This window comes from Carassius carassius, chromosome 33, assembly GCF_963082965.1.
Source record: "Carassius carassius chromosome 33, fCarCar2.1, whole genome shotgun sequence".
Classification (NCBI taxonomy): Eukaryota; Metazoa; Chordata; class Actinopteri; order Cypriniformes; family Cyprinidae; genus Carassius; species Carassius carassius.
Genome location: NC_081787.1, coordinates 13,588,674 through 13,611,083, shown reverse-complemented (window position 1 = coordinate 13,611,083; position 22,410 = coordinate 13,588,674). Strand labels below are relative to the sequence as shown.

The window sequence follows — 22,410 nt, the reverse complement described above, 5'->3', positions numbered from 1 at the left end:
AGGTATCCTGTGTAATATGAAGTCATTTCAGTAGCTTTTGCATTCCAGACCACTTTTGCTCGCAAAGTTCTGTTCTTTCCTTTTCAGGCGTGGTGAGTGACAGTGTTTGAAATTCCGATGTGTCATCTTTCCTGTTGTTGGCCAAGTCTGATGAATGGCGTTAGTGTGCTGTGGAGATGACCGTCCTTAATCGACCACGCCGCCGCTACGTTTTGGTTATAGGCCCGTGGAAAAGTCGTCCCCATATCCGCTTAAATCCATTAGGTCTGTCCTGAGAAGCAATCTACATGCGAAGGGTTTTTCGGAGTTGAAGTTCCCCTGAGTCCGTCCCTACACGACACAACTACCTCTACTGCCACCCCCGCTGCATCAGTCCGACATATGATGCCAGGGCAGCTGCGTATTGCCTGCCGGTAAAATCTTTGACGAGTTCATGCATGAATTTTAATGATATAGCAACAGTGCTTTTATTTAAAAAAAAAAAAAAAAGGAAAAAGCAACACATTCTTTGTTAAAAAAAAAAAAGTGTAAAAGTATTGACATACAGATTTTGCCAATGCAGTTTCTGAGTAGTTACATAATGTTATTGCACAGTGTTTTGGGGGTTTGGGAGGGGCAAATGCGTTTCTCGAGTTCTCTTTCCCACAGGCCCTGGTCACATTAGAGGCGATAGAACGAAAAGGGATTCCAGGATGTTGTGTGGACCCTTTTAAAGTCAAATTGTTGACTCCTGTAACGATTCTTACAAAGCTACAAGGAAAGCCTCTACTTTGATGGGATTTAGGAAGGTACCTCATTGAATTTAAGTCGTGTTTGGAATTGTGAACCATATACGTGCATAAATATATATCGGTATTTAATGTCTGGGATTGTAATGGGCAATGGGGTGGGAGGGGTGTGGGCCGTTAACCCAAATCTTTTCCTAGACTTTGCAGCTTGTGAAAGCGGCTTTATTTAAGGGTGCAGTGGCTTGAATAGCGCTGTATGGGGGAAGGAACCACCAGTGTGTCTGCCAGTGGATGAGTGGCCCTGTTACAAGGCTTCCATGGCAGCTAGACCAGCGTTTACATCTTTGGTAATGCGGCATGGGATCAAACGCTTCCATTTATTTAACACATCATGATGGCACTCTTTTGTCTCATTATTGAATGGTGTATAGATATTGGTTGTATGTATTGATATTGTTTATGGGGTTTGTAGATCTTGGGGGGGATTGCATAATTTTGACTCTTACAGATTGAAACAAACCCTCAAAGAACAAAGCTGGTGGTCCAACCAATATCTGCTCCACCCCCCCCCCCCACTTAAAGAGCAAAGCTACTTCAATAGAGGCCAAGATGCTTTTATCGTTTTCTAATGGCAAGTAATTGGGTATTCATGTAAATGGCATTCATTTGCTTTTGTCTGTCATTGTATTGTACTTGAATACAATTTGATGGCTAAGTGTCTATATGCAGTAATTGTATTAGTTGCTTATTGTTTGGTTAAAATTTTTTATTTTTACGAGCGGGGATGTGTGTAGGCTTTCTTTTCCTCCCCCTTTGCATTTTTCAGTGTGCAGTGTTCCCTGAATGCTTTCAACTGAAGATGTCATCCTAACATTGTATGTAAAGATTTGCTTTCGCATCAATCAACTTCAGCCTCTTTTGGTCACGTAAGGTCACTAAGCAAGCCCATTTGTTCCTAACATTTTTCCATTAATAGTCTGTTACTATTGTTAAGCTGTGTGGTCGAGCACTTATTACAAATTAGCTTTGTAATTTGTATGTAAGTGTACATTCTGTAACTGTTCCCATTTTCAGTTAATAAATGCATAGCTTGTTGTGATTGAAATATTTTGGTATGCATTTTGTTTCTTGGGGTATGTCTGGGGCTTTCTTGGGTATTTCTCTGTGCTTTTTCAGGTGTGAGTGTAAAGCTTGGCGCTTTTTGTAGAGCTTGGATGCCAGGGCTTGATGTCGACTCTGTTCAAGGTGGAGAGGCAGATCAGTCCAGTTCTACTGTACTCAGGTCGAAGGAAGAAAGGCAAAATATACTAATTTAACTTGAAGATATGCTTTATGCATTAAATTGTAGTCTCTTATACATAAGCCTACCCTTTTAATACCTGATTCTTGTAGACTTTGTTTTTACTTGGATATTGGGCTGTTTTGTAAGAGTGGGCAGAGGGGGTCTTTTGTTTTTGCCATTTTTGGTCTTGCAGAATATTACGAAGCCTCGTGAAGAATGCCACTTCATCCGGTCCCACTGAATACTTCGGAAGGCAGGACAATTTGTTGTGCTACAGAAGATTTTCAACTGTACTTTACTTTTAAAATGTTTAATTACCCAGCCACTGCTCTGTGCAACTGTGCAGGGTGAAAGTTGCTTTACAAATGTATAGCAATAGTCTGTTCAGCTGTTGCACAAATGTGCTCCAAACTCCAAATTTAGAGTGGCTGGGAAAAGCTGTGCAACTGTGCAGCTATATTTGGCATTGGCTATATAGCCGAAAGTTTTCTGGAAAATATTTGTTTGGGGTGGGGAGGGCTTTGCACTATTCTTTCTCTTCTGCAGAAATCTCATCAGCCAGCTGTGTGGTGAAAGTTACATGATGTCGTCCTGTGGAGTCTGTAGTTAACAGGTGTCTGAATCTTTAAACTTGATTGTAGAATCCTCATGTAACATTTTGTAATCTTCAGTAACATCAATCACCTATGCTTCAGAAGCGACACTTTTTTTTTTTTTTTTTTTTTTTTTTTTTTTATGCTTCATGCATACATCTCTTAACTCCTTTAGTATTGAAGTCGGTGTGGTGGAAGTGTTTGTGTGTAGAAGCTCTTTGTTTCAGATTACCCGTCTGTCCCCCGCCTTCTCAACTGCATCTGAATGCGAGGCTGTCTGTGAGAGCAGTTGCCCTGGTGAATGTCTTCACTTTAATGAATGGCGATCAAATCCCCCACCATGCGCTTGATCTTTGTCCAATCCTCGGAAGCCCTTCGCTGAAGTCCCCCTGTGTGTCTGCGCGTCTTTCCCGGTTTTCTTTTTTTTTTTCTTTTCTCCAATTCTTCATTTTCTTAGGTCAATTTCACTTAGGGAGCAAAATTGTCTTGTGTCGCCTGGGAGAGCTCTAACCGCCTGATGAAACATCCAGTCGCTCTGATCAACTTCATTCGTCATTTTGCTGCTAATTGAGCATCGCTCTGCTGCTATCTGCTGAGTTAAGTACATGTAGTTGATCTTAATCTTATGTGTGGGTAGAACAAACACTCCCTTTTTAATAAAAATGCATGCACTTAACACTTGCACTAAAAATTCAATCAAATCCAATGTTAGTGTTTGGAATTTGGTACCTTTGGGGAGGGTTGGGGCAACACTTTCTCTCTTTTCAGGTATGCTGTTGCGATGCGTCTAAAATTGAGATCGAGCCGTAACATGGGATTGGATGGATGTGCTTGCGTCAAAGCAATTGCGTAACAAGTATTTGCAATGGATTGTAAATTTATTTAAATTGTATTGGGAAGTGGAGGGAGGGGGGTGTGGTCATGTAAAATTTTTTGCTCTGTTTTTTCATTGCAGCTGTAGACTTGCTAAAACTTTACTCTGAAGAGTTGGGTGTAAAGCGTCAATGGCTGAAGATAAGTTTTTACGAGCACTTTTGCCTTCTAAAGATTGTAAAATGAAAATAGTTCAGGGAGTCTTTGGGGGGGAACGGAAAAACCCTGCGAGCATCTGTCTAGTTACAGGAAAGGTGATTTCCCAAAGGCAGGATTTTGTTCTGGCCATGTTGGTGGGATTTCGAGACGTGGACCGTTGTTTGGTGGTAATTGACATTTGAATTACATTGGTTATGACACTTTGGGGTAGGGCGGGGTGGGGGGGCTCTAAACTCTTCTCTTTCTGTTTCAGCTTTTAAATGGGAACAAGTCACAACTGAATGCAAGTGCAACTTTGTTCAAGACCTCGCTGGTCAGAGATTTGATCTTCCAAGCATATGAAAATTACCGTTACTTCAGTAGTAGCAATGACATTTTGAATGTTTTGAAGAGTTTATCCGGGGATTGGGGGGATACCTGCAGTCTTTGTGTAGTTTCAGGCTAAAGAAGAAGAGCCATAGAAGACCAGAGTGTTGTAGAGCAGCAGGTTTGAGGTTTTTCTTTTCCTGAGGGAATAATCTTAGGATTTTTCCTTCAGGTTTTGCTTTTTTAACCTCATAAGAAAAAAAGCAAAAGACTCCGGTGGAGGCACTCCTGATTCTCAGGACGGGGTTCAATTCCCTGCGGCGTCTTTGCTTTCTAACCTCTGCTCAAGTTATAGTCTTTAGTGTACCCCTAAGTTTAGTTGAGAGAATTTTTTTTTTTCTTATTTTGATAATGGTACTCATTTCCATTTGAGTTTAAATTTGTTTATACTTGTGAAAAAGTTTTGGTAATGGCCCTATGTCACCTTTGTTTTTGTATATACAGGTTCATATCAGTATTTAAGGTATCCTAAATCATGGCTTTGTAAAGTTACATTGACAAGTTATTTAATGCATTTGAACTGTATGGTATTTCTGAAATCCTGCATTCATTTAGTTGTCAGTTTACAGCTACTAGAATAGTTTATGTACCTCATTAGTCTTCGGATGTAACAACAAAGGGTTTCTCTACCAGCAGTTCTCCAGGGTCTGTGTATTGTTGGCTGCTTGTATAGTTGCACCATTTTATGACCTGATGAATTTTCAAATCGTCCACTGAATTGGCATTATCATGCCGTTAAGTCTCAGAACTGAACCTTCATCTGTGTCAGGTTTTAATAAGGATTTTTTTTTTAAATGCATGGATGAGTTTGTTATATAATGCCACCTGTGTTATGGAAATGTTTTGTTAATTTTGTATTGATTGCATTCATCTCATTAAGTAACTTTTTTTTTTTTTACATACAATGATCAAGGTAGTATATTTAGTCCATAGGGACATCGAGTTATTTTATGTAACTTGTGCACGTAACTACTTTAGGTTGAAAAACAACATTTATGTGGAAACTGTACCAGGGACGGGCAGTTTTGACAGTAACCAGACATCTACAATATAATGTGCATGTGTTATGGGGTGACGTGCACTGAGCAACACGATTAGGACCTTTGAGCCAATCTGTCCTTCAGTGTATCTTTTTACATATTATAAAAAGTGGGCTGAAAGTCTCCGTGTTCTCTTTGCACACAGACTAAAGCTGTATGTAAACCACCTTATTCTCTGCAGATAATTAAAGCAATACAAAGACAAAACTCTGGTTTTTCCATTCTCAGTCTCTACAAATGATTGAATTAGAATTTCCACGACACCTGTTTTTCCATTTTGGTTAATAATTTGAGTTCACTTTTGTATGCTCAATTGTGTATGGGTTCATAATACAGATCCACATGGCTGAAAATGATGTTAGTACTCATGTTGATTATTATTACTTGGAAATTGGCTATTATTGTCTTTGAGCCATTTCTTTCCAAAGTTGAGGACGTCACAATGCAAAACAAACTCATCCACTTGGAGTGATAATTGGCCAGGATATTTGTATTATATCGGGGTATTGATAATAGTTCAGGCATTTTTCCTCATAACACTTTTCACCAATTTTTTTTTTTTTTTATTATCTTTTTGTAAAGTTGAGATTTGTCTGAATGTATACCAGTGTGGTTTTATTCATGACCATAACCAGGATTTGAAAATTTGTGAGGTCTCGGTTGGGGTTAAGAATTGTGCTATAATAACCTTTACAAATACAACTCATTATACAGGTGTATCTGAAAAATTAGAATATCATTATGGAAAAGTTCTTTTTTTTGGAAATTAAATAAAACTAAAAGCAAACTTAATTATATTCTAGATTCATTTCACACAAACTGAAATATTTCAAGAGTTTTATTTTAATTCTGATGGTTACGACTTACAGCTTGGGTAAATTCAATATCTCAAAAAAATTGAATATTCAATTTTGAGCTTGATTAGTTTTATTTAGGTTTTATTAATTTTGAGTATAAATACTGGGTACCTCTTGCTCTAGTTTAAAACATGCAACCACAATTATGGGAAATACTATTAACTCGACAGTTGTCCATAAGACAATCATCAACACCTTCTACAAGGAGGGTAAGTCACAGAGGGTCATTGCTGAAAGGGCTGGCTGTTCACAGAGTGCTGTATCAAAATATATTCATAGAAAGTTGCCTGGAAAGAAAAAGTGTGGTAGGAGAAGGTGCACAGGTGAATATTGTCAGTAAAAGCAGATACAAGAACTTGTGAGAGCTTCACAAGGAGTGACTGAAGCTAGAGTCAGCGCATCAAGAGTCACCATACTCAAGACGTCTTCAGGAAACGGGCTACAGCTGTCATATTCCTAGAACCAAGCCACACCTGAACCAGAAAAAAATGTAAGAAACATTTCACCTGGGGTAAGGAGAAAAAGAACTGGACTGTTGCTCAGTGGTCAACAGTACTCTTTTCAGATGACAGTAAATTTAACATTTCATTTGGAAATCAAGGTCTGGAGGAAGACTGGACAGGCACAGAATCAAAGATGCTTAAAGTGTGAAGTTTCTGAAGTCAGAGATGATTTGGGGTGCCATGACATCTCCTGCCGGTGTTGGTGCATTGTTTTTTCAAGTCCAAAGTCAATGCAGCCATCTACCAAGAGATTTGGAGCACTTCATGCTTCGATCTGCTGACAAGCTTTATGGAGATGCTCATTTCATTTTGCAGCAGGACTTTAGCACCTTCCCACAGTGCCAAAACCACTTCCAAGTGGTCTGATGACCATGATATTACTGTGCTTGATTGGCCAGAAAACGCACCTGACCTGAACCGCACAGAGAATCTATGGGGTATTGTGAAGAGGAAGATAAGTAAAATCTGTACTTACAGTACAGAGGAGTTGAAGGCTGGTATCAAAGCAACCTGGGCTTCAATAACACCTCAGCATTGCCACAGGTTGATCGCCTCCATGCCACGCTGCAATGAAGCAGTAATTTGTGCAAAAGGAGCCCTAACCAAGTACTGAGTGCATAATTAAACCTATTAAACATTTTTGAGATACTGAATATTTAATTTTCCTAAGCTGTAAGTTATAAGCATCAGAATTTAAAAAAAACCCTTCAAATATTTCAGTTTGTATGCAATGAATCTAGAATATTATTAAGTTTGCTTTTTTTAATGAGATGACTATGTAGCATGAAAATGTAACTACAATACTGAATGTAATAGAATTCTTCAGGGCTTGTGTTTATTTCATTTTATTCTGTAACCTGCTTGTTTTTTTTTAATGTGGTAGAAAACCAGCAGCAATAACCTGTCTGTGTGGGCTATTTTGACTGCTGTCAGTTTAATTGCAGTGTTTGCTTTATTACCAGATATTATGAAAACAAATACAAACCAAAAAATAAAAGATAAACCGAAATTAGTTAAAATCTTTGATAAATAAGATTAATACAGGTGCATCTCAATAAATTAAAATGTTGTGGAAACGTCTGTTTATTTCAGTAATTAAAATCAAATTGTGAAACTCGTATATAAAATAAATTCAATGCACACAGACTAAAGTAGTTTAAGTCTTTGGTTCTTTTAATTGTGATAATTTTGGCTCACATTTAACAAAAACCCACCAATTCACTATCTCAACAAATTAGAATATGGTGACATGCCAATCAACTTATCAACTCAAAACACCTGCAAAGGTTTCCTGAGCCTTCAAAATGGTCTCTCAGTTTGGTTCACTAGACTACACAATCATGGTGAAGACTGCTGATCTGACAGTTGTCCAGAAGACAATCATTGACACCCTTTATGAGAAGGGTAAGCAACAAACATTCATTGCCAAAGAAGCTGGCTTTTCACAGAGTGCTGTATCCAGGCATGTTAACAGAAAGTTGAGTGAAAGGAAAAAGTGTGGAAAAAAATGATGCACAACCAACCGAAACGCAGCCTTATGAGGATTGTCAAGCAAACTGGATTCAAGAATTTGAGTGAACTTCAGAAGGAATGGACTGAGGCTGGGCTCAAGGCATCAAGAGCCAGCACACACAGAAGTGTCAAGGAATTTGCTGTACCACAGAAAACATCAGAGGCATCTTACCTGGGCTAAGGCGAAGAAGAACTGGACTGTTGCCCAGTGGTCCAAAGTCCTCTTTTCAGATGAGAGCAAGTTTTGTATTTCATTTGGAAACCAAGGTCCTAGAGTCTGTAGGAAGGGTGGAGAAGCTCATAGCCCAAGTTTCTTGAAGTCCAGTGTTACGTGCAATGTCGTGTTTTTTGAAAACCAAAGTCACTGCACCCATTTACCAAGAAATTTTGGAGCACTTCAAATTTTGGAGCATATATATATAAATTAGAAAAATGTTTGGAGCATTTATTTTATTATTATTATTATTAGGGTTAACATATTATTAGGGTTTATTATTTTTTTTAAATGGCCAGCGGCAGACAGTGAATTGATCATAGCGTATATGTTTGATCAATTTAGCCTTCTCAAATCATCATGACTTGCCTAAAATAAAACATAGAAATATATAACAGTTCAATCAGATCACAATGTTAGTTTAAATGTTTAACCAGGATTTTCTTCAACGCAATTTTGTATGATGTGTGAATTATTATTATTAGCTTACTTTTTTTTTTCAGTCTGAGCGCTCGTGGTACTCCCCGTGCGTGCAGCCGTGCACCTGGCGCCACGGACTCGGACGGTTGTGGTAATAATTAACACCGTAAACCGCAACCGTTCATGTGTCCTCATATGAAAAGCATTTTAGGGAGACCCAAAGCGATCGCCTACCTTTGCGTAATGGGTAAGTCCGCCCATGAAAAGGATTCAGGGGGGTCAGTAATCCCTTTGCTTGTTTATAATATTGGGTTGGCTTGTTGGCTCTGAGCAGTTGCGTCCTCTGTTGGTTCGCTATCCGTCCTACAGCAACATCAAAGGCTGGATTGACGGGGAAGGATGTGGTCCTTTTTCGCACGGGATCCTATTAAAGACTTCAATTATGAACTTTTACCCGAAAACCAAGAAAAGTCAGGCATATGGACTCTTAGTCGGGGCAAGCGCAAGGTAATATGATTTGACATTAATATAAAGTATTTAGTAACGCAGTAGGCCGCTGAAGCCTCGGTCTAAAGTTTAGCTACATTCCGCTTAGCATTGCGCAGTAAAGTAAAGGCAAAGAGAGCTCAAAAACACACTGAAATTATTTGTATGGTTATATGTTTTAATAGGCAGGACTCAAAATCATTGGAGACGCATTCGTTTGAATATAAGGACCATTTATAACAGAAACTAGGTTACTTTTGTCATCCTTTTACCACAGAATGTAACATTTATGTGGCCACGTCAACAGAAAACTGCAGACCCATTAAACGGCTGAATTATGATTGTATGACTAAATACAGTCGTTAGTATTCATTTGTTTATGTGTTTCGTTTTATTTTATATGGAGTTTTAAAATGTCATCACTTAATGTATTGTGTATGATTATATAAATTGCTGAGTAAAGCTGCATAGTTTTTATTTACTCTACACGTGTCCTGACAGGCCATATTAATAACTATATCACATGGAATTCACCAGAATCACTTATGTCATATCAATAATTGTCCTGAGTTTACTGGCAGGCATCAGTAACTATCTGATAATCATCTGATCAGCACAGACAGCTCAAACATCAGGGGAGGCTTGTTACTGTGTTGTTGTTGACTAAAGGCTATATATCAGTGGTTTTGTTTATTAGAAGTCTAGTCAATACAATATAATGAGGACAGGACATTCTAGTTTTCCAAATCTAATTGCACTATTCTTCTTTGCCTAATATAGATGAATTGCAACTTAAGTTAACTAGTAACCCCTCTTTATTCCAGACGACTGCTGAGCCAGTGTCAGTCTTCGTGTATGAGGTTTCCCAGGGAACAGAGGAGCAGACGCAGCTGGCTAAGGCAGCTTTCAAACGCACAAAAACTCTCAGACATCCCAACATCTTGTCCTACGTAGATGGGCTTGAGGTAAGGATCTCATGAAATGATGTGTGATGATGACTCTTGAAGCAATGCCTTCTCTTTTCTTCTGGATTATTCAGGTTGGGGTAAGCTTTGTGAATGTAACCTCTTGTCAATTATAGACTTATATTCTAAGAAATATACTTGAATCCCAGTATAAAAATATGTTAGTCACTTTCTGTTATTGGAAGATGTTACACAAACTTTTGACGGTCAAGATTTGTCCTAATTGCAATTATTAAAAATGCATTTTTATTAAAACGCCTGTCTTTTCCTGTTTGACATCAGACAGAGAAAAGCTTGTACATCGTCACAGAGCCGGTGACTCCTCTGGCTGCTCATCTGAAGCTCCAAGCGGAGAAGGGTGGTGCGAGTGATTTAGAGGTATCCTGGGGCCTTCATCAGATTGTGGTGAGTTGTCAAGTAAAGTCACGGACTAAAATGAAATTGTTGTTCATTCATTAGTTAAATTGCTCTGTTTGCTGTCACTCCTTTCCCATTAGAAAGCGCTGAGCTTCTTGGTGAATGATTGCCATCTAAACCATAATAACATGGGCATGTGGGCCGTCTTTGTGGACCGTGCTGGTGAATGGAAACTTGGAGGGTTGGATCATGTGACCTCAGACCAAGGAGACTCCATCTCCTTACCGCCACCTAAAGTGATCAACCCCGACTTAGAGAGATATGACCCTCCAGAGAGTCCTGGCAGTGGTGGAGAAAAATGGTACAGGCAGAAATCTCTTGTTTTCTAGTTCTCTTTATTCATACCCAAACATTTTCTATAGGTTATTACATTTTCTGAAATGCAGAAAATTTTCTGACTTTATTTTCAATCAAGATTTAAAGTGTTTAGTAAAATGCATATTTAATGAGCTGTAGCTTATTGTTGTGTCTGTATGATGTCAGGACAGGGGATGTGTGGCGTCTCGGTTGTCTCATTTGGGAAGTATTTAATGGAAGTTTACCACGTGCCTCCTCCTTACGATCTCTCGGCAAGGTGCCAGATCATTTTTTCTTAGTGTTAACTAATTGTGTCTTAACTAGTTGTGCAGTAACCACTTTCTTTAGTAGTTTTGATTATTACATACAGGATTAAAGCCATTTATCCTCTTTCAAACCACTTTCTTTACTTCTTACAGATTCCAAAGCAGTTAGTGCCGCATTACTGTGAGTTAGTGGGAGCAAACCCAAAGATTCGTCCCAACCCTGCTCGGTTCTTACTGAACTGCAGATCTCCTGGAGGCTTTATGAACAACAGCTTTGTGGAGAGCTGTCTGTTTCTGGAAGAGATACAGGTAAGATACAGATAACAATTATTGGCTGAGCCTATATATATATATATATATATATATATAAATAATTCTAATATGCTGATTTTGGGCTTGAGAGACGTATCTTATTGCCAGTTTTTTAAACGTGTGCTGTTGTATTTTTTTTTTTGACCCTCTTCAAGATTATTTGATAAATAGAAAGCTCCAAAGAACAGCATTTATTGAATAGAAATCTTGTTATAAACATCAATTTGTTGCAGCCTATGAATATTAATCTCTTTAAAAAGTTGCTGACCTCAAATATTTGACCAGTAATTCATATTGATGAATAAGCTGTGATAAATTAATAATTCAGATGTAGAAGTCTAAATGATAAAGTCTTCTTGAAAACAGTATCTAGAATGATTAGGCTATTTTTGTATGTGTTGTGTGTACGGGTGTGTGTTGTTTATAGTAATACGTTGTTATTAAAAATGTAGGTTGGAAGTGTCCCCTAAATGCTTGTTTGTTTGTGTGTTCATGTAGATAAAAGAACCTGCAGAGAAGCAGCAGTTTTTCCAAGATCTGAGTGAGAATCTTGATTCTTTTCCTGAAGATTTCTGTAAACATAAAGTGCTTCCTCAGCTCCTTACAGCCTTCGAGTTTGGCAATGCTGGCGCTGTTGTCCTCACGCCGCTATTTAAGGTGCTAGCCATTTTTGGTATTGCATTAATGCATACCCATTTTGTGTATTATCTTCAGACCATTTCAATCGAAAAGGTACAAGTTTCTTTAATACAGTTCGAATATTTTGTTTGTGTTAGGTAGGGAAGTATTTGTCAGCTGAGGAGTACCAGCAGAAAATCATCCCAGTCATAGTGAAGATGTTCTCCTCTACTGACCGTGCCATGAGGATACGACTGCTACAGCAGGTATACGTCACTTCATTGCTTTATGTAGCTGTCGTAAGAGTTTTCTACATTAGTCTTACCCAAACTGTCATACACACAGTCTCAGTTCTTTTTTCTACTTGTCTCTCTTTTTACCAGATGGAGCAGTTTATTCAGTATTTGAATGAAGCCGCAGTTAACTCACAGATATTTCCACACGTGGTTCATGGCTTCACAGACACGAACCCTGCCATCCGAGAGCAGACTGTAAAGGTATTTGTATGCTCCTCCTCTCCAGTGCTTTGACACTCAGTGTAACCGATAATGGCATATATTTACATTTATGCATTTAGCAAACACTTTTATGCAGAACAATTTACTTTGTATTCAAGCCCATGACCCTAGCATTATAAGCATTATGCACATTACTCTTAAAAGTGTCTTTTAAATGAATTTTCTGTGAATTTCTATTTCTCCCGTAGTCTATGTTGCTGTTGGCCCCTAAATTAAATGAGACCAATTTAAATCAAGAGTTGATGCGTCACTTCGCACGACTGCAGGCCCGGGATGAACAGGGTCCCATCCGCTGCAACACCACTGTTTGCCTGGGCAAAATTGCACCCTACCTCAATGCTGGGGTAACTGCAACTAAAACCAATAATCCTTCACTTGTTCAGGCATATTTCTCTCAATGACTTTTTTTTTTTGTTCTCAGATGCGCCAGCGTGTTTTAATCTCTGCATTCTCACGAGCAACTAAAGACCCGTTTCCTGCCTCACGTGCAGCAGGCGTGCTGGGATTTGCTGCCACCCATCAGTACTATAGTGTGGCAGAAAGCGCCAGTCGGATCCTGCCCACGCTGTGCACACTGACTATGGACCCAGACAAAAACGTCAGAGATCAGGTAAAGAAAATGGATAGCAGAACTGAGGAGCACTTCGACACAGTATCTATTTATATATTCTGTAGTTCTGAATTAATCCATCATTTTTGAAACGGACAATTTCTTAAGTATTTCTGTTCCTGTAGGCATTCAAAGCCATAAAAAGTTTCCTCACTAAGCTGGAGACCGTTTCTGAAGACCCCTCTAAACTAGCTGAAATAGGTATGATGTTTTTATAAGCATATCGGTGATCTGTGCTGGCAAAATAAGTCATAATGAGCAAATGTTCAAAATGATTTTTTTTTTCACAATCTCCATTAGAAAACCTTCAAAATGGACCAAAAAATGACTGCGCTACACGTGTTTCAAGAAGATAGTCGGCAAAGTAAATTTTTAGAAAAATCGAGTTAAAGTCTGTGTAAAGCAATATTAAATGTGTTCCGTGTTTGTCACACCACAGACAAATGTGTTATTAAAAACTGAGCCAAATTTTAATGATAAAAAAAGGGCAAGTAAATAAAATAAGTTATCAAAATCTTGAGGAAATTATCAGTATTCTATACTCTCAAATGCTTAAACCATGTAGTCTCTTTAAGCAGTACATTTCTAATATTTTTAATGTATTTAGAAACAATTCTCTCAATTCCCTTTACACAGGCTTTAAAGTTTTCTAAAGGTTACAAAGCAAAATCCGCTAGCAACGTTGCATATTTTCCTTCACTTCTTAAAAAGTATTATTATATTAATAAACACAATATAGCTGTTTTTGTATCTTTGTTCTTAAAAATTAGAATAAAGATGCAAATAAACAGTAGAACAAACATATAAGAAAAATTAAATAGTGCAATACTTTGTCATCTTGCATATAAACAGAAGCATTCAAGTAAGAAAAACAAATAGGCTAATCAAATGTAAAAATCACTATAGTGTGTTCATTACAAATAAGTTGATTATTAAAACTACAAAAACAGTTCAATCAAGAGCAGCGAGTGATTCCCTCTTTTCTTTTATTGTTAGATTAACATTGAGACAGACGGCATATATATTAAGACCTACTGTAATGCACAGATCCAAATAATGTTACACATCAGATGGTTTTCCCAAACCGTTAACCAAACATTCACTTAAGACATAACAGATTTTTGCGTGAATACTCCAATAACACATATTTTGAAATCGGATTTGTCAGTCAGCTCATTCGTTGTGCTTACATCAGCATGGGTTTGAACATCACATTTCACTGGTTCAGACTCAAACCAAAAATTACATTTTGCACTTTTTTTTTTTTCTTTTAGATTATGTGCATTTAGCCTACAGGTATTGTTCACTCAAAAACGAAAAAATGTCTAGTCTTCCCAAATGAAGGTAATTTAATAAAGAATGTACATTAATATAATGAAATGGTTCAATCGCAGAGAAGGATGTGACTGCATCGGCGCAGACAGGTGGGTCAGCTGCCACATGGGCAGGATGGGCGGTAACCGGGGTCTCCTCTCTCACCTCCAAACTCATCCGAAATGCTCCAGCTGGTTCGGAGGCATCCCCTGCTGAGAACAGCCCCACCCCTCAACCTGCTGCTGGACCAGTACCCACAAATACTGCGAACAAAGGTGTGCAACAAGACAAAAGCTATGTCTCATTTCAAAGGCTGTTCCCACTAGAGGTCACATTTGCTAGATGGATACATCATCATGGATGTCTTTTCTCTGTCATCATTCTCCTCTTTTCGTGTTATCTCCAGAAATGAGAGCACAGATGTCAGGTGCACGTCATGTCCAATCAGAGACATCAAATGAGGAGACAGTGGAGCCAGAAGGGGATCGGTGGGATGATGAAGACTGGGGAAGCCTTGAGGTGAATTAGAATTATTCAAATGATCTAAAGTCACTGTTGCTTTTTCAGTGCATGTCATTTTATAATGTTTAAAGGTATCTTACTCATAAATACTGAGAACTTTGAATAATTCCTTATCTTTGTGCACCCACAGGACCCTGAGAAAGTACAAACAGATCCAGACGATTGGCATTCTGATTGGTCGGCAATGTCCTCAACACAGAAGAAAAGCAATGTAAGTGATTTGCATTGGTGTAGCTTTTCGAATAAAATATCAATTTTATCCTACTGTTCTCTTTAGTGCTATGCTTTGTGTAAATATTGAGGACATATATACAGTAACCACACTTATATTTAGGGGTGCACAATACATATCGGCGATAAATACCCTACTTCTATTTACTACATGGAAATACTTCACAGGTTTTTAACCATATTCATTTGCTATATTAGTGGTTGTCTGAGGTTAGATTTTTCAATGTACTTGTACTATAAACATATTTAAAAAAATCAGAGTATGGGACACCATATGTCACTTTTACTTTAATAGGGCTGATCTACTCTTGTTATGTTTCCATAGGTGGCCCGGAAGTCCTCTGAGGCAGTCAAGAAGCAGAGTTCTGATTGGAGCTCTGGTTGGGATGCCGACGACAGCTGGTCAAATGAGAAAGACGCAGATGGTCAGGGTCAAAGTTCACCAGCTGATGAGGGCTGGGGTAATGACTGGGATGAGGATGGAAATCTGGCTGAGAGTTTCACCCCAACATCTCGAAATAAAGCCTCAACTGGAGCTTCGAAGAGTGCCAGAATAAGCTCTGCGCAGGAAGTGGTATTGGCCAATGATTATAACCGGGATGGAGCAGAAGGAAAATCAACAACATCTGATCTGCTGTCCAGTGTGTCACAACGAAGTACTATGGTAAGGCTCTGGTGGAGGCATTTCCTTTACTTGTAAATTGCTAAAGGTGGTGGAAATCTGGAATTCTGGATTATGGTTCCCTACCAAAGAAGGATGTTTATGTATGATGTTTGATGTTTGTACACAGAAGTCTGATGGCTGGGACGCAGACAGTGCAGGGGACTGGGGAACAGAAGAAAACTGGGAGTCACTGGAGGGAGATCAGGGTCAATGTTTTTTTGTTTTTTTTTTTGTCCAGTTTAGGCATTTAAACCAGCATATTAAAATGCAGATTCATTCTTGTTTTTGCTGTTAGAGAAAATAGAAAGTACATTCCAAATAACAATACTTTGACTTCCCTCAGGTTTAAGTAAAGCAGAATTAGCAAAGAAGAAACGTGAAGAGCGGCGGAAGGAGCTGGAGGCCAAACGGGCAGAGCGCAAGGCGGCAAAGGGTCCTCTCAAACTGGGCGCACGCAAACTGGACTGAGCACTGGAGGTACACCAGATCATTGACTCTTTGAAGACGAAGGGACTGCGAGATTTTAAAGAAACATTCCGTGATGGATTCTCACAGCTGTCTGTACGCTGGGCAATTTGGAAGAACTCAAATTCAGCCATGTCTGCTGACTGAGGAACAGCTAACACATCTTAAACTATGATATTCCTCTCCACAGCACCATGATTGTTATATTACACAATATCATAGTTTAATGAGTGTGCATGAACTCACTGGTTTGATTATTAGGAGTCAAGGGAAATTTGAACCGTATAATCCTAGATATCTTTGTATGTATGTACACTGATTATGCATTATTATGGACCACTTTGCCCTGAATGTAGTCTTTGAGGACAAATGAAAATGGATGATGCAGAGAAACTCAAACATGTTAGCTGTTACTTAAACATGATCCTAGGTGGTACAATGCCATACTTAGTGCATGTGTAAACACAGACAAACATTTTCAAAACAAAGAATTCACTTGACCAAAAACCATTGTAAAATTGTTCTTTCTGTTTGCACAGGACAGGGTGAGGGTTGATGTGCTTTTTATTTCTGGTTCGTGCCTTCTCTTGCATTCCTAGTTGGTGGTACTGCTTATGTTGTAAAATAAACTAATCAACAGAGGATTTTAGTTAATGAGACAGTCTGTGAAATCTGGTGCAATATTTTCAGAAGGGGTAATTAATGTACTGTACACCCAGATGTAAAATCCAACTTCATGTGTATTATAATAAAAGAGGAACAGTCTGTTTTTGTAAATGTGCCGTACAGAATATTGTTGCTAAAAATCGCTATGCTTCACAGAACTTAAGTTGTAACAAAAGTCTCACTAAACTGCCAGAAACACAGTTGCCTTCCAAAAATACTGAAGATGAGGTGCTTGCTTGATTGTTAGTGGTGCGATGTCACCCTGAAAATGCAGATTTAAAGTGACGAATCTAGAAATAAAGGATTTTTAATATAATTGCCCGGCCTGAAAAACCACTGGCTGTGCTAAGCTTTAAAATATTTAATTGGCCGAGTTGTCTATAAAATAATTTCTATATAAAATCTAAAATAAATTATTTAAAAAAAAAACCTTGTGTAGGAATAAGGACTGGGTGAGGGTAAAGTCATGAAATGTTATTGGTTGAAAGGTGTTGGAGCCCAGTTTATTAATTATTAAAATTTATACTATAACCATGTTTATTATAACACTGATTAAAATGGAAAAATAAACATAACTCCCGAAGGAAGGTTTCTTAAATTTAAACTGCTGGACAGTAGAATTAATTCATGCAATCTCATTTCCTTCTCTTTGGCCAGTGCTATATTTGTAAATGTTTAAGAAGTTGTGGCAAAAAACAGTCACAGTATGGTTATTATGTTATCTTCCCTTCTTTATGTAGTTGACTCTTGTCTTAATGGATGTTATTGAAGAGTCATTGTGTTTCTGATTCAGATTTTCTTGTGTAAATGGTAATCTTGCATCACGGAACTACAGAATTAAGTAGCATTTAAGATATGCTAGTATAGTAAAATTCACATTAAGAAATTTACAGAAACACCTAGTATATGATGACAAATATTTAATGGCACAAAAATAGAAACATGGCAGTTTATTTTAGGATTCTTTGGTTAAATATTCAGCTTGCTATTATTGATTATATGGTTATTAAAATACTTGAAATGTTATTAGAAAACCAGTAGAAAGAGAAAAGAGAATTTTTAAAACCCCTTCAGGCAAAGATTTATCAATAGCAAAATGCACTACTGTATCAAACCGAACAGAGCTGTCTACCTAACAGAACAGATGAGATTCTGTTTGAGTGCTGACAATCTCTTATGTTCTGTTTATGAATATTTCCATTTGTGCTCATAAAACTAAGCCTGCCTAATCCAAACATTAAATGTTAAAATGATTTCCATTAAATGCAGTAAACAATTTACAGACTTTAAATATCAAAGGCAATTGTGCTTTCACTTCTTCATTTCCCAGTCTTTACTGTTTCCGTTTGTCTTCTGAACCAAATATGGCCGCAGCAGCAGCAAGAACTCCAAAAGTAGCTGCTGCAGCAAGACCAACACCAACACCAATCTCCACCGCTTTCTGCACCTATGAGAATGGGCAGAAATGATTTAAATTAATTCACTGCATGATAAGAGGAGCACACATCACTGTTCCAGTAACAGAAGCCTTTAGCAACCAGGTGACACTGATATGTGCTGATAATTGTCGCAGAACGTCACCGTTTGTTGAGGCAGTGACACTGCTGGGGTCAGCCGGAGTACTGTATAATGAAGACCAAGGATCCTCAAATCTGGCCCAAAAGATCCACTTTCCTGCAGAGTTTAGCTCTAACCCTAATCAAACACACCTGATCATGCGAATCAATTTTTTTAGGATCATTAGAAAATCACAGCTGAGTTTGATCAGGGCTGGAGCTAAACTCTGCAGTGCATTGTCCCTCCAGGGCAAGATTTGAGGAACCCTGATGTACGTAGACTGTGTAACACACGCACTTAACAGCAGAACAATATTTCATTGATGATAGGTTTAGGTTTACATCGTGGAGTTAATTTGTATAACAACTTAGGCTTCTTCATGTGTTTAATATTTGTTTTGTCCTTTTGTTTGCTTGATCAGCAACATACAATTGCATTAGTATTACACAACATTTAGTGGCACACATGTCTGGGAAAAAAAACAATAACTTGCAAATATGTATAATTGACATTTATTTAAAAATCTGTAAATTATTTATTTAGGTTTTTCTGCCACAATTAGTATAGCTGCACATCACAACTGTCAGAGGAAAGTGACATGTGCCAATGGATTGTGTCAGTGTAACGGACATTAAATACATATTTGAGAAAAGTCAAGGAGCCAAGGAGATACTTGAAAACGAACAAATAAAAAAGTAGCTAGCTGCACACTGAATTCAATGCAGAATGGAAAAGTCCAAAGGAGAACTGAAGATAGCATTGTGTGGAAACGTCTGCTTGCTCGTGTCCATCTGTTTTTAACCCACATGCACCATTTTGCATGATGCAATTTATTTAAAAAAAAAGTTTTTCTAGGCTTTTCCAGTCTGCATTGGATTCAGTGAGCAGCTAGCAACTTTTTTTGTTCGTTATTAAATACATATTTAAAATATGCATTTAAATGTTTAGTAAAAAGTAGGCTATATATAACAAAATGTATAATAAATGTAAATTCATATATGACAACAAATATTAAAACAAATGAAGAATCCTAATGGTAGTTGTAAAAATTAACAGATTTTATTATTTTATTATTATTAACAGATAACACTATATAATTAATCCTATGTTTGACAGAAACGTATCATCAGTTAAATACCATTCTGCTGTTAAGTGCGTGTTACAGTCTACATTATGCATGCCACTCTCCACTGACACGTCAATGAAAACCAGAACTGTCCCTGGATGTGACACGGAGCATAGTGGCATGTGCCAATGGCTTCTGTACAACAGATGCCATGTTACTTAATGTTAATACTTCTGTGATGTTCAAACTGTACCTGGCAGGACTGTGGTTTTCCGTATCTCAACTCCGTAACAAAGTGCTCACAGTTCTCTGTAAAGACACAATATGAAAGTTCTTTTCCTAAAAATCTGTGTGCATCCCGTAGAATCTCTCGAACAGGACGTGGCTCATATTTTTCATCCAGAAGATTGTTGATACAGTATTCATCATTCCCAACTACTTCATAAAGTTCCTCTTTCTTCACTGTGGCTTTTTCACATAATACTGACATCATACTGTAGGGTCCAGGTTGAGCATCTTCAGCTATAGAGAAAGAACAGGACAAGGAAAAACAGTCTGTTTCATGAGACTAAAGGTCAATTCACACCACACAGACAAACACCAACAAACGAGTTGGCCTTTGGATTTAGAATTGTATGTAAAAGAACTGTGTTGACACTGTCCCAAAAGACACGCTGACTGAACAACAAACCCGACCAATGTCGACAGACAAAACCCAACAAAGGTGTTCGCTGGTATTTGTCTGTGCTGTGTTTCAGACTGAATGCAAATTAAGCTCAACAGACCTCATATGAGGCATGTGAAATACTCACAGAGTTGTGCCAGGTGAATCACATAACCTTCACCAACATAAATAGCCCAGTGCTGGTATAAACCTCTGAAGATTTCGATGAGGTCTCCGGGCTCTGGCTTTTTCTCGTACTAGGAAACAACATCAGATGTTGTCGAGAGCCATTTAGACTGACAATAATATCATACTGTTTGACTTAACCAGATAAGATACAATTGCACTTGTGAATAGATAAAAAGAAAACGAAAGTGTGCTCGCTTGAGCTTTTTTGCTCAAGCTATCAAGCTCAAAGAAAAGCTCTTTGGCTTTGAATACAAAATCCTGTTCTATACAGTTTTTGAACACTCGCTTTAATAGACCTTGTGCAATTAACATACATAATACTGTGCAATGGTACCAAATACTCCAGTTTCATCAATAACAAAATCACTATAATGATCTATTCAATGTTAATGTAACATTACAGTCTTTCAGTTCGTTTCAGATTATTAAAATACATTTAGCCTACCTTTGTCGGTGACATGGTAACCCCCAAAAAACTGTTCTTCTTGTTTAAACTCGAATAATCTTATGAGAGACACATAAACCGACATTTAGGCCTAGTTCCACATGATATTAAGATGCTTTTGATATCACAAAATTAATCTTTACACTTACATTAATGCATGGTCTTTATTTAGGCTACCTATGAAATTACTTTTAAATGGCAACAAATGTGCGACATATTCTGGTAATTACATTAATCACGTTTCTATTTAAGGGAATATAATAGGTTGGAGCATCGGGAATAAAAAATCTAACAAAAACAAAAAAAAAAACATCAGGTTGCAGGATCAAGTTGACAAGTAACGTTAGACGTCTTGCAAACAAGCAATCAATCCAGGCTCCCATAGTCTTCATTCCGTAATCGAGATCGTAATTAAACCTGTGGTCTTTAACTAATGAATCATACTTACAAATAATGATGTTTGTGTCCGTGAGCTACGATCCGTGTATGTCTCAAGCAAACATAACATCAATAGACTAAACTAACCAGCTTGGGATATTCCAAAAAAAGCAAGTTAGTAGTAGCCCTTCATTGTCACTAGTCACAAGTACCAGCGAAATTAAATTAGCCATCAACTAGTTATGTGACATACCCGGGTATTTTTGAGGATAACAGAGCGGATAACATCAGCTTTCGGTTCCAAAATCGGAGGTTACTTTCAGGTATGTAAAAGTATAAAAATAGTAACTCGCTCTCTGAACATTACCTGCTCCAGATCAGGTTCTTTTCCAGGGTTAGTTCCAGCGCCTGTGTGATGTGATGACGAGCCCTCAGTGGGCGTGACAGATACATTACGTAGTATCGTGTGTGTGTGTGTGTGTGTGTGTGTGTGTGTGTGTGTGTGTGTGTTAATGATGAAGCGCTAACTAACATCCATAAACTATTTCAAAGGTTGTGGGTAATTTGTATGATTGCTCACCTGTAATTGTTTAGAGTCAGACGTGCATAGTTGACAAAGCATTCCCCTCGAACATAGCAGACATCGTTTATGTACTAAATGCACACTTACTACAAATGGTGAAATGTGAGGGGAGAGTGTCCATTTTTAACCATTTCAGCGTCGTTTCAGTGACAGTTAAGCTCACCTGCATTTGCTCAAATAGCAATAGAAAAACTCCACGATGCTGTTTTTCTGCGTCCTTAGCCCCACATGAGCCAAAAGTGCAAAATAAGTTGATATTCTCAACTAAGCGACGAATCGACGAGTCACTATGGAAACGCAAAGGGACGCTAAGAAAAGTTTCTTTCTTCTTCTTTTGTTCAGTGGTCATACATGCTTAGTGCATAACACTAGGTTGTGCAATATTTTTTTTTCCGTTTAATCTTTGATCCTTGAGAATATGATTTATATAGTTTGCTTGAAGTTAATTATTAAGTCATATCAGATAGCTATGAGATGATAATATAAAATGTAATAAATATATAAAATATAATAAATTAAACATTACCTTGTCATAGTGTTTTATAATTTATACAGATGACTGTTATATATGCCAATAAATAAAATAACCATTTAAGAATGATATATTACCTTATTTATTACTTATATTAA

The 22,410-nt window shown here is 37.8% G+C and overlaps 2 protein-coding genes across 8 annotated transcripts; one reads left to right on the top strand and one right to left on the bottom strand.

Moving 5' to 3' along the window:
* Nucleotides 1-8,781: 8,781 nt before the first annotated feature.
* On the top strand, nt 8,782-17,009 carry LOC132113764 (N-terminal kinase-like protein). 2 transcript variants are annotated; one of them, XM_059521740.1, is made up of 18 exons: nt 8,782-9,054; nt 9,858-9,998; nt 10,281-10,403; nt 10,496-10,716; nt 10,899-10,989; nt 11,132-11,287; nt 11,789-11,947; nt 12,067-12,174; nt 12,292-12,405; nt 12,615-12,770; nt 12,848-13,036; nt 13,162-13,237; nt 14,431-14,627; nt 14,813-14,869; nt 15,003-15,083; nt 15,429-15,767; nt 15,895-15,973; nt 16,111-17,009. In XM_059521740.1, the coding sequence occupies exons 1-18, from the start codon at nt 8,947-8,949 to the stop codon at nt 16,233-16,235; spliced, it is 2,520 nt and encodes an 839-aa protein (XP_059377723.1). In that variant the 5' UTR covers nt 8,782-8,946; the 3' UTR covers nt 16,236-17,009. The 2 variants fall into 2 exon arrangements, with proteins under 2 accessions (XP_059377723.1, XP_059377722.1); XM_059521739.1 differs by having other exon boundaries at nt 8,783-9,054; nt 14,431-14,625; nt 14,757-14,869.
* Nucleotides 17,010-17,803: 794 nt separating this feature from the next.
* Nucleotides 17,804-21,582, bottom strand: LOC132113765 (phospholipase A and acyltransferase 3-like). 6 transcript variants are annotated; one of them, XM_059521744.1, is made up of 6 exons: nt 21,451-21,582; nt 21,268-21,309; nt 20,820-20,878; nt 20,334-20,442; nt 19,775-20,043; nt 17,804-18,345 (listed from the first exon to the last, which is right to left on the bottom strand). In XM_059521744.1, exons 3-6 carry the CDS (start codon nt 20,832-20,834, stop codon nt 18,232-18,234), a joined length of 507 nt encoding a protein of 168 aa, XP_059377727.1. In that variant the 5' UTR covers nt 20,835-20,878; nt 21,268-21,309; nt 21,451-21,582; the 3' UTR covers nt 17,804-18,231. The 6 variants fall into 6 exon arrangements, with proteins under 6 accessions (XP_059377727.1, XP_059377730.1, XP_059377728.1 ...); XM_059521747.1 differs by lacking the exon at nt 21,268-21,309 and having other exon boundaries at nt 20,334-20,436; nt 21,451-21,574; XM_059521745.1 differs by lacking the exon at nt 21,268-21,309 and having other exon boundaries at nt 21,451-21,572.
* Nucleotides 21,583-22,410: the final 828 nt, after the last annotated feature.